The sequence below is a fragment of the Macrosteles quadrilineatus genome, unplaced genomic scaffold, assembly GCF_028750875.1.
Source record: "Macrosteles quadrilineatus isolate MER2022 unplaced genomic scaffold, UCM_ALF_1.0 Scaffold_3__2_contigs__length_128488019, whole genome shotgun sequence".
Taxonomy (NCBI): Eukaryota; Metazoa; Arthropoda; class Insecta; order Hemiptera; family Cicadellidae; genus Macrosteles; species Macrosteles quadrilineatus.
Window position 1 is genome coordinate 39,373,599 of NW_026542596.1, and position 13,036 is coordinate 39,386,634.

General features: G+C 32.9%; 1 protein-coding gene across 1 annotated transcript; it reads right to left on the reverse strand.

Moving 5' to 3' along the window:
• Positions 1 to 8,208: 8,208 nt before the first annotated feature.
• On the reverse strand, positions 8,209 to 12,767 carry LOC128989127 (low-density lipoprotein receptor-related protein 8-like). Its single transcript, XM_054410993.1, has 5 exons — positions 12,577 to 12,767; positions 11,233 to 11,466; positions 10,860 to 11,085; positions 10,045 to 10,218; positions 8,209 to 8,425 (listed from the first exon to the last, which is right to left on the reverse strand). The coding sequence occupies exons 1-5, from the start codon at positions 12,765 to 12,767 to the stop codon at positions 8,360 to 8,362; spliced, it is 891 nt and encodes a 296-aa protein (XP_054266968.1). The 3' UTR covers positions 8,209 to 8,359.
• Between the last annotated feature and the right edge of the window lie 269 nt (positions 12,768 to 13,036).

Sequence of the window (13,036 nt, forward strand, 5' to 3'; positions counted from 1 at the left end):
AAGCTAGATTGGAATCTTAGCGTCGGCTGCTAGACTTTTTAAAAATTAAAACATAATTTCTAAAAAACTGGGACCCTAAACTAAAATTATGGCTTCGACATTCCCTAGTTCTCAAAATTATCTTTCTTTCAACACAAAATTCATGAAAATCCGTCTAGTGGTTGATTCAGAATCGTGAAATAAAAAAACACTGTTTCGTTTTAATATTATAGATCAAATCAAATCAAATCAAATCATTTATTTAGCCAAAATTTTAACAAAACGAGTTGCATTAGCTAAGTCACATTATTTTTAAAAGATGCCTTACATAGATCTACAATATATACAAGTATTTACAAAATGGCTTACATTATACTACAAATTGCATCAAGACTTATAAATCAACATTTACAATGGCATTCTTAGAGCTGATATGATTTATGAATTCCTGGACGCTGTAAGAGGTAAAATTTATCAAAAGAGATTTTAATCGTTTTTTAAATTTTGGAAGGTTTGGTTCTAGCTTAAGAGAAAGTGGAAGAGAATTGAAAAGTTTTATTCCATTGTACTGTAAGTGTCTTTTGAAAAATGTCGTAGAATGTTTAGGTATTGGTAATGTGTGTGAGTTTCGCAAAGTGTAGTGGTTTTTGACAGAAACGTTAAATTGAGCAAGTTCTTGTTTTACAAATGTTAAGGATTCAAGAATATAAATGGATGGAAATGTCAAAATTTTTGAATGAGCAAAATATTTACGGCATGATTTACGCTTCTGCAAAGAGAAAATAGTCCTCATAGCCATTTTTTGAAGTTTAAACAAAATGTTGGTCTGCTGGCACTCATATATACAGATATATGTTGAGGCAATATGGTTTTACTAATATTTACAACGGACATGAATGGATATTAAAAATATAACAAGATTTAGTTTGCAATTTAATTGGGCCTATAGTCATCCGCCCAATGACTATATTTATAAACATTATTTTTTGAGCCATGACATGTTTTAATTGTAATTTAATCAATGGCAAGAGATATTAATCAATCAATTAGTTGTCTACTGCTGATTGATCTCTGGGCCCTTTGATGTTGATTGACTATCCTAATTGTAAGCTGCTTTGGATTCTTGGCTCTAACAAAATAATTTGTTGAGATAACAACGCGTTTTAGTGTCAAATAATTTTAAGAACAAAAAGTTACATTGTGTAGTTTTAACTTTGAGTTGTTTAAATTTTACCGAAGCGAATTAGACATCAAGCTTTGTCACTCCATAAGCACGTGTGAACCATAGGAAAAACATGTTTTTGCCTGCCAAAACTATAAACACAGATTTTCGTCATACTGCAGCAAAAACAGGCGTTTTAATGCATGCGTTGCGGGTCTAACATTTTTACTCTCGAGGGAGTAAAAATCAGCTTTTGTAAACAAGTGCAAATTTCGATTGTGGCAATCGTATCAATCAAAATTATTTATCGATTGATTTATTAGGTAAGATTTTAGCCTATTGTTGTCAATTGCTCGACATATCGATGGTATATTGTACTGTAACGCAATCGTAATAGACGAATTGATTGAATCACTTACTAAAACAGCTGCTTATATGCATAAGCAGAATAAAAAACAAGCTGGAAGGTCGGTTTACAAGGTTATCTTTACAAAAAAGTAATTCTTTTTCTAGCTTTGTTTGTTAAATAATTATGCAATATGACGAATATACAGGGTGGAAAAAAGTCACCGGATGGTTAAATTATTTAAAAAATAATCAAAGTAGAGCTGCGAAACTTGGTACAAAGTTACTAGCTATTAAAATAGTTTTAACACATTTGATACGTTACACCCTCTTGGGGACGCCCACTAGGAGTCAGAATAAAACATTAAATGTAAACATAGGTTGATAATTGTATAAAATTAAAGGTATTTACTAGTAGAATACAATGCCACAAATGTGAACTTAAACGGATAATCGAGTCAAAAATGACAAGTCGTTCAAATATTTCCCAAATCTGCCATTTCTAATGTTTGAACGGTTGCCATTTTTCACTCGTATTTTGTTTTGGCTCAAATTTCCGGCATTGTATCATACTAATAAATACATGTAATGTGCATATGCTTACGTTTATGATTTTCTTCCGACTTGCGCTGCCCCTGAGAAAGAAATGCAATGTATCTTTTAACAGCTGTCATTTTTTACTGGTAGTCCGTTTGAGTTCGGGTTCGTGGCATTGTATTTGACTAACAAAGACCTTTAATTTGATGTACAAATCAACCTATGCTTACGTTTAAGATATTCTTCTGACTCCTAGCAGGCCGTCTCACTGAGGAGGTAACGTACCACGGAATAATGTGTTAAAATTATTGTAATACACTGAAAATGTGTACAAAGCCTAGAAGCTCCATATTTATTATGTTTTTAAATATTTAACTGTTCCAGGATTTTTCACCCATATAGCCTTATTTGTTTGCTTGAGGTAATTCGAATAGTTAGGTTACGTTCGAAGGATAAATGAACATTTCCGAACGTTTCTATGGTAATTTGAACTTGTATTTGAGGAATTAGTAAGATTTGGAGAACGATTTTAGGTAATCCAGAGTTTCATTGCTATCCCATTTCCGCAAATGCTGGCTGTGTTATTCCAGATGGTACACATTGCAGATACACCCAACACAAGTATTATATGACGCTTACTTACAGTAATATATTATCCTTCTAGTTCAGCAATTAAAACTACATTAATGTTTAAAAACAAAAAAAGTTATTATTTCGTATTTATCTATTTCTAGGCATGTGATAATATTTATAACTCCATTGGTTTAACTTTTTATCTTCATCATATTTAAGTGACAGCAACGTAAGTTTTGAAGTATAATCTATTGATCTCTTTAGATTACCAAATAATATCATATTCTACGCTGATGGTTATAGCATCTATTTAAGTTTAGAAAATAATACAAATTTAGTGCAAAAGAGCTAATTTTCTTATTTTAATTTTCCACAAGCGGTTTTATTTTCTTTCTGCATCGATCCACTTTGCCATTTGCCACAGTCCTGAAGCTCCTAAAACAGCAACCTAATCACTCAAAATAGTAAGTACAGTACAGATTAACCGTGCGAGGTCGTGAACACGTGGAGCCAAGTTGGCAACACTGGCTGTAAATAGATCAGCTGTTGCATTGTTGATTGTTGCCGGACGTTTTAAATACTGTACAACGACGATGTTCAGTATTTTATACTAATTTTGTAACTGTTTGGGGTTTGGTGAAATGGATGCAATAATGATTATTATGAAAGTAAAAGCGTTTTAAGTAGAACATGATAGGAGTTGATAGTGTAAAGATATGGTTAAGTGTGTTAGACGTGTTTTTACCAATAATAAATTTATTTTTTAAGGACCATGATTTTTAAGAATGAATTATACATACTCAAAACAAATTGAACTTAGAGGATAAATATCTTAGTATGCTATAAAATGATTTAAGTCATTTGTGTTTTTGATTGATGAAATTTAACCTATTCTGAAAAATAAAACTATGAAAGGTAAAGTATGAAAAACGCCGAGAAAGTTTGAAAATAAATTATTGAATTTCCATGCGAGGCGTGCGATTTTACATCAACTTTTCCATCTCGCCTCATATTCCTGGGTTTATATATTGTCCATTTCCAGGCTTGTTTTGATTTTACCTGCCGGTATTTTTATTTCAACTTTTCTAATTTTTTGCATGCTATTGTTCAATAGGATTAACTAGTAAAACGATCACACTACTTGTAAAATTGGATTTTTACTGCGGTCTTAACTTTTACATTAATTGAAAATAAACTTCAATTTTGTATACATATTTTACTCCACTAATTTCAAAGCATGTAAGGAATTTTAATAAAACCTTACAAAAATATTACCGAATGTTATAATTTAAAATATTTTCCTTCGTTTATACGTTTAAAAAAGAAAGTTGTCTTCCACGTTTTAATGGGATTGTTAATTTAGAGTTTGGCATTCGAAGCATCTAGTAACGATTTTTAAAACACTACAGTTATTGAAAGAATTAGAGCCAGAAACCTTTCAAAATCTATTATTACCATGTTTGGAAATTTCTATCACACCCAATTATTTCTCCATTCATAACTAAAACATAAAATCATATTTTAAAAATATTTTTGATTTTACTATACAGTAGTTTTCCGTATAACTTAGGAATTCTTTTTTTTAATTTTATTTGTGTTAATTCAGCCAGCCTCTTAACTTCATCGATCGTTACACAGATGTTTCGAGTTTGTTGTGCAAAATCGTCAGTGAGGTGTTGCATCTGAATCCCCAGTATGAATCAACTGTTGGTAACGTTAGTTACTGTTTGTTGTGCAAAATCGTCAGTGAGGTGTTGCGTCTGAATCCCCAGTATGAATCAACTGTTGGTAACGTTAGTTACTGTTTGTTGTGCAAAATCGTCAGTGAGATGTTGCATCTGAATCCCCAGTATGAATCAACTGTTGGTAACGTTAGTTACTGTTTGTTGTGCAAAATCGTCAGTGAGTTGTTGCGTCTGAATCCCCAGTATGAATCAACTGTTGGTAACGTTAGTTACTGTTTGTTGTGCAAAATCGTCAGTGAGTTGTTGCGTCTGAATCCCCAGTATGAATCAACTGTTGGTAACGTTAGTTACTGTTTGTTGTGCAAAATCGTCAGTGAGGTGTTGCGTCTGAATCCCCAGTATGAATCAACTGTTGGTAACGTTAGTTACTGTTTGTTGTGCAAAATCGTCAGTGAGATGTTGCATCTGAATCCCCAGTATGAATCAACTGTTGGTAACGTTAGTTACTGTTTGTTGTGCAAAATCGTCAGTGAGATGTTGCATCTGAATCCCCAGTATGAATCAACTGTTGGTAACGTTAGTTACTGTTTGTTGTGCAAAATCGTCAGTGAGGTGTTGCGTCTGAATCCCCAGTATGAATCAACTGTTGGTAACGTTAGTTACTGTTTGTTGTGCAAAATCGTCAGTGAGATGTTGCATCTGAATCCCCAGTATGAATCAACTGTTGGTAACGTTAGTTACTGTTTGTTGTGCAAAATCGTCAGTGAGATGTTGCATCTGAATCCCCAGTATGAATCAACTGTTGGTAACGTTAGTTACTGTTTGTTGTGCAAAATCGTCAGTGAGGTGTTGCGTCTGAATCCCCAGTATGAATCAACTGTTGGTAACGTTAGTTACTGTTTGTTGTGCAAAATCGTCAGTGAGATGTTGCATCTGAATCCCCAGTATGAATCAACTGTTGGTAACGTTAGTTACTGTTTGTTGTGCAAAATCGTCAGTGAGGTGTTGCGTCTGAATCCCCAGTATGAATCAACTGTTGGTAACGTTAGTTACTGTTTGTTGTGCAAAATCGTCAGTGAGATGTTGCATCTGAATCCCCAGTATGAATCAACTGTTGGTAACGTTAGTTACTGTTTGTTGTGCAAAATCGTCAGTGAGTTGTTGCGTCTGAATCCCCAGTATGAATCAACTGTTGGTAACGTTAGTTACTGTTTGTTGGTTTACAGCTACATCAATCTAAAAGTAATTTAATTTAAAATTGAGATAGTTTCAACATTCAAATCTTACTCTCTTTTGGTGTAAATATCTTTTTATGCGACAGAATATTATTGGTACAGAATAATTTCATAAAAAAATTAGTTAATATTGTATTACCAAATTAGAACTAAACATCAATATAGAGAGCATGGTTTGGTTGTATTATGTGGTCAATCTCTCTCATAAAACGTAATGGATATGTTTAGTGGTTACAGTTACAAATTGGGATTGTGTTCGGGGCTTCTCATATCGTTGTGGTACCACAAACGAAGCAGCTCTAAGGGACTTTTTCTCTTTGGTAAAAAAAAAAAAACTTTTATTGATGAACGTTGCTTATAAAGTTGTTATAAAAATAATTATTCGAAAAATGTTTACTGCGAAGAATCTTTGACGAACCCAATTAAAATTACTCGGATAGAGTTGTAAGTTTCGCTGTTCATTTTCAATTAGTTTACACGTTTCCTTTGTACAAAATGTATTTCATATTAGTATAGAACATATAAAGGGGAGCGAGCTGGTATAGTGGAGAGCGTGGGGCTTCTGGTTGAAATCCCAAGAATTGCCAATAGATCTATCGATGGGCAGCCCTCTAGTGCTAGCCTGAAATAATGGGTAAAACAGTCCCGGGCTTGAGCCCATCGTCCTATGACGTAAAGGTGAGACATAGAAAAAGTCGAAAGTATATAAAAACTATTATTTAAATGATTTTTTAATAAGATGTATTATGACCTACTTTAACTGGAAATAAATATTTGTATGCAAATTATATTTTACAAGTTTAATTATTTAAATTATTTTTTATCATTGGACTTAAATTAGTATTTCAGTTACTAACACCAAAAGTTAAGGTAAAAAAGGCACAACAGAATGTGTCTAGACTTTTCACTCTGCTTCTTTACACTCTTCATAATAATTCACTGCGGTTTATATAATTTGCGGTTTGAATAATGGTCTGCCAAAAGTAAAACTGGTTCAACAATATGGTGGAGTGTGCTTTATTCATGTGAAATATATATAATGGTTTGAGTAAGTAAATCTAGAAAAGTGTATTTATTTGTTATAACTATAACATTAAACGCAACGTATTATTTACCAAATTAAACAGCTTAAACTCAATTGTAATTCACCAAATAGTTTGATTTTTTTCATCATCTGACTGTCGAACATTTGTGCCATTTTATGGTTTTTTAGAGTAAAAAAAGTAAAGGAAAATTATTTTGCCAATGACCCAGCCCCCTAGACCTTATTCTATTAGTCGCTTCGGATATTCTAGCGTGCCTTGCAAACAATAGTTGGTTTACACATTTAATTCAGGTTTCGTTGATATTGCAAGATTTTTACGAACATTATCGTGCAAATTACATCATTTGATGTGTGTGTTAGCTTTGAAAGACTCTTAAACAATTTTGCAAGGCCCCGTGCTTATGCTTTACCATGAGTGACCAGAAACAGTAGCTACTTACAAAGAAAATTCTCTAAAACATAAAATCTAAAATGTTTACTAAACCCCCCACCCTCACCAAAAAATAGTTAATCAATACCACTCCGATTACTTTGCCTTACATACGAACTATTATAAACTATAATGGGGTAATCATACTAAGTAATCGTAAAAGTGTTATATACAAAAATACTATTTCAAATACACAATTTTTGTGCATAATAAATATAGCAGCTACCAATTATAATATATAACGTTTCGAGGCTTATCTACCACCAAGTAGGGTATGGAGATGGCGATATTTGTAGACCGCTATTTGACTAAGTTAAGCTTTCGCAGTTGATCGGTATTGAAATAGATCACCAATAGATTCAGCGTAGCTATAAAATACAGGTAACAAAAGTCAATCTATTTGGCAAAACTGTATATACATATAAAGTTTTTTTGTAATTCTTTTCCATAATATAGATTATAAATTTGACAATCTGCTTTAGTTTTCTAGGTAAATAAAATTTATTTTGGACTTTACAATCAACGAAGTTCAGACATTTCAGTTCAGATTAAAGTATATGTTAGTTTTTATCTTTCAATTCAATTCAACGACCTTGCTAATTTAATTAACCTCAAGCGTTAATGTAGTATGACAACTGTTTTATCTTATGATTATTACAATACACGGAATAATTAATTTGGTAAATGATGAGTTTTTTTTTTTTTTTTTTTTTTTTTTTACAGGAAGAATATTAACTCGGGTTTCCACTTCAACTAGCTGATCCTCTCACAGTAGGTTGTAAGTCCCTGCCTTGTCAACTTGGGGAGGAAATCCTCTAAACCTGATAAGTCTCGTCCATGTTCTCATCCTATCATATGAGGAATACATTTTGTATCTCATCCGTTTATATTTTCTAGCAATTTTAAATGCTTTAGCATTGTAACTAGACTTGTTCACATTGGTTCCAATTGCATTAATAATTAATTGTAGAAATGTATATAAGGCTATATCAAAAACATAATTGCATAGCATCATTGTATATCAATAAAGTTCTTTCGCCAGCAAAATAATTGGTTGTTGGATGTTTCGACGTTTGTAAATTAAATCCATTTTTATTCAGTATACATACTATTTCTGAATTGTTATTATGGTTCTATGACATTATACATTTGGTTACGAAAGGATTAGCTTATTGCCTGTAAATCCTTTCCCGAAGTTAACATCATCATGCCACAATATTACAACATCAATATGTAGCAGCAATTGTTTTACATGTCATACAATAACTATTTTTATTCATTTTTAATTGTTCTATTGCAGTACATGTTTATTTGGCAATAGTGTATTCCAAGCAAGGGTGTTACGTTTTACTTAAAGCCTTTCCAAAATCACTTTAATTGTTGTCTCTTTGGTGTCTGGAGATCTTCATGATAGACTCGTAGATTCCAGACATGCTGAAACCAGAAAATAGTAAGTTTATGCTCTATATATTTTTAAATAAATTGCAAACTGTATCTAACTACTGTACCATAGCAATACGCTGTGAGAGCCTCGACTTGGAAATTTTGCAACTTTATTGAAATGCCTTCTAGACATAAGAGGGAGAAACATGAGGAATTGCGTATTTTAATTGTGTTCAAAACTGGGTTCTTAGGCAAAAGAAAAACAATACCCTTTTTATTTTTAAATAATACGCGGTTTACTGTGTGACAGTAACTAGGACAATAGAATTACTAAGTACAATTAATTAAATTGTTGAATTGAGATATATACCATAATGAGCAATTTCCTTACCTCTATTAGGCTACAATTTTCGATCACTGAATATTTGAAAGGGAACTGTAGATATAAATTAAACGCAAGGGGACGAATCCCTAAAGGACCTTTTGAGTTACCATTTGCCCCTCTGCCAAAAGGGATGTAGCAAAGAAAACCCTTGCTGTATTAATTAAAAGTATATAGATATAGTATGGATAATGTAATGACCATGATGACAAAATAACGACTTCTGGTTGAAGGTCAAAAAATAAAATGATGTGAATTGTCAAACTTTTTTATCAAAAGCAACATGGATAATCAATTTAACCATTATTTGACGAATTATACCAGATAACGCAACAAACATACAATGTAATTTGATAATGGATTATTTGCAGTCGCTCGTCATACCTCTCAGCTAGTTATCAATAATAATCTAGTTCTGTCTGGTTAGTGGTAATAATATAAAATCTAATTGTAAAAACAACTAATGTGTTCCCAATTTCAGAGAGTTTGTCTATCACTTTTAAATTTACAAAAATAAGGCTATGTGTGAATAAGTCCGTAATTATATCGTATACGTATTTTCGAATTCGATACCAAAAACTACGTATTATACTTCCCTAAAAGTGTGGAACATTGCCAGAATACGATTCAAATTTATGATTTATCGATTTTCATTGGGAATATTTATAAAAATAATGTATTGCTTAGACGAATTATCTTATCAAATAGATATAAATATGTTTAATATGTTAAATGTGTTATAAATATGCTTATGGTTTGCGCATTATTGAATTACGAATTGACCACTCAATTTGATAAGTCAAACAAGATGCTAATTAAATAAGACGTCGAGGAACAACTGTAAATGCATATGCCAGTTAATTTCAGCTGGCTACTTCAAACCTTATTCAAACGAATGATAGAGATATCGATTTGCGTGTGGGTGTGTGTGTGTACACACAATGGGAAAATCTTTAAAAAAATAACTAAGTTAGAGAACTCCTTTTTTGTATATTTTTAAGTCTCAAATTAAATACGCATCATTCAACAAAATAGATACAAGAAATACAATCGTCAGGCTTAAGAGTTATATTCCCCCGCATTGACTACAAGCTCGTGCTCGGAGAAGATACTCGTATTATTATACTCATCCTACTATATTTTTCCACTTAAAAGACTTCAGATTATTATATTTTGATTAAAAGGTTGTAATTTCTTGTTGTTAGTAGATTAAACTATGTAAATACATTCCATTTGCAGGTAAAATACTTTTAGACCTACATTTTGATGAGTAAATTGTTCAATTTACCTCAGAGAAAGAGAGCATCAGAGAGGGTTTTGAATAGTTACTGTGGTTTGTAGAGTTTATTGTATAGATTGAGAAGGTGTATTGATAATCATCGTTCCCTAGCCACACTGAGCTTTTCTCCTCATGAGGTATCCAGAATACTCGGTCCTGAAAACCTCCCAGGCCGTAGATCACCTGAAAATTAGTCACATGAGTTATGTATCAACTGATATAAGTAAATGTAAGCAGCATAATTGATAGCTAATTTATGTTGTTATCTCCATGCGAGGTTATCTACATACGAAGTATTTGGTGTAGTTCCTCACTAAAATGTGAGGAAAATAGCAACACTATTATTTAGAAATAAGAGTATGTATTGCATAAAGAAAATTTGAAAGCTAATTACGGTTATCGTCAATATAAATATATAGTCTGGAAGAAACTACTATTCAATATCGTATTTCCTGAAGTGTTTAAAATTTATAACATTTCTTTAAGACTACTTTCTTTGGAATAGCTACCACACAGAGAAGGAAGGTACCTAGGAAACTTGTTTATGAGACTACCGTGCACTTTCAGTTCTAGTATTTTGTGCCTGAAATGCAATTGTACTGAGCAAGGAAGTGCCCGAGCGGTGTGCACTGTACGGAAACCCCCATAACGCAGGGGGCACAGGTTCTTCCTCAAGTGGAAGCGTTGCACTTCATGAAAACGGGGGTAGGCATTGTTAGACTTTGCCCTAGACATCAGCGATAGGTGCTAGACATTTAAGTGTTCCATTGAATGTTTCCTCTGTACCTTACTTCTCTATAGCTACAATAGACATAATATATTACACTGGGAGTGTCAGTGAAGGTGTGTAAGTTATAGCCGTCATATCTACAGGAGACCAGCCTCCATGACTCCTGAGCACCGCCAGCTACGAGGAGATACAACCTCTGAACAGACGGGTCCATAGCGATATTCCTGACACTTCCTAGGCTGGAAAACACGTCCTTTCGGACCCCCTTTCCCTCCAGGTCACTCGTGTGTATCTCGTTGTTAGTCATCCAGAATAACTTCCTGAAACAACGGTATTGTTTTCAACTTTAATTTTTTTGTTTTTCGCTGGTGCAATGTATTTAGAATCTTTTTGTGACCTCTAAGACTACAATTAAATTGAATTGATGTCAATCCGTAGAAGATTAAAATTTTGATTCAGTGACTCACCCCACGTAAGGGTCCACTAGAAGCTTGTTGAGGTTCTGCTCTATATACAACCCTCTGTAGAGGATTCTGGGACTGGAACCATCCAACTGACCGCAGTGGAGAATCAGCACCGCCCCTGACAGCCAATACAGGGTCTGATGTACCCAGTCTACTGCTAGGGTTGTTAGGAGGTACTCATCCTGAGGGTCCACCAAGGGAGTGAGGTTCAGAGTGGACGGTCCTGTCAGAGACGTTCTGAAAATTCAAACATACAAACTACCTTTTGTATCAAAACTAAGTCATGGCACAAGTTTAAGGGAAACCTCTTATTAGGGTAAACATCTGCGTAACAAATTAATACGTATTTGAAATGTTTTTCACTGTGCAACAATTAAAATTAAATTAATACAAAGATATATTCTACATAGAAACAATTTTTTCATTTAATATTTAAGAATACACATTATGTTAAGCTCGAATGAACATCACTTCGACTGTAAAGGCTAAAAGGCAAATTTACGATATTAAGCAGTGACAAAGAAAAGAAAGCTGAGAGGGTATTAAAATGAAGCTAAACAGATATTATATTTTTAATTCTAGGGACTAATAATCCCTTTGTATAGATAAACTGGTTTAAATTAGTAATTACGATTCTTCTTCGCTTTTTCTCATTTTCTAGTGTGTTTTAGTAACGCTTGTTTTTTACACTTTTAATTCAAACAATTTGTTGATGGAGGTAAATTCTTTTGTAGACTTTTTACTAAATTCCATTTACATTAAAGAAATATATCTTCCGATTCTATGTCTCCGACTCTACAAACTTCGCATAGCAAAATTAAAATATTTTATGAAAGGATCCAAAGTTTGGCTTAAAATCAACATTTTGTTCTCAATGCAAGTGTACTAAGAAAATAAATAAGCTTATTCCGTCTTCCGTATTCCGTAATTTAAATGAGTCGTAAATATAGATTTTTGTTCTTGTTTGTTTTTGTTGTTTATTAACCAAAGTTTTTACTATACATTCAACAAATTCATCTCCATAGTTGACATTAAATGCTGGATACACTGTGTCAACACATGCCCTTTTTGAAGGGTGTCCAGCATTGGGGGTCAACGGATATGAATTTGTCAAAATTAATTAATTTATGTTGCCTAAATAAATCCTACAAATAACCAAACCACCAACAATGGGTTGAAGGAAACCCGCTTACATTTTTCCTATCATCCATTATAAAATAAAATATAGTCATTTAACTTAAGACCTTGGCTGAAATATGGATTAGAATTCCCACTTTTCTTAGCTCACGTCTTTATTTACTATAGTAGGTTATCTTATAAAAAATAATATTAAAATCATTAACACACCTCAGTATTTGTCTATAGGTAAGTAAATACAGTTCTTCCCTAGTGTAGTGATAGTCAAGGTCCTTGACCATGTCCTTGAGCAAGGCGAGTTGTTTGTGTCCTCCAGCGGGTCCATGGAGGCTGACCCCGTCGTGAGTGACCACCAAGAACTCTTGGCAACATGACTCTATAATAAATAACATAAAGTTCATGTTGCTATTATTTTTGTGTACGTTTATCTATTCAATGGGCACTTTATAAAAGCGCAACCAAATTTTTTTAAAGAAAAATTTTATTCTATTTTAACCGCAATTTATTGCCAAATGGTTCCATATATGAAATGAGCATAGCAATTATTTAATTTTATTTAACTTTTTTACCAATTCAACTCATTTTTAAGAATTTTATATTTTTGTACTACAAAATGTGATAAAACGAGTGTTTCAATTTTTTAATTCATATTTTCAACAGGATAATGTAT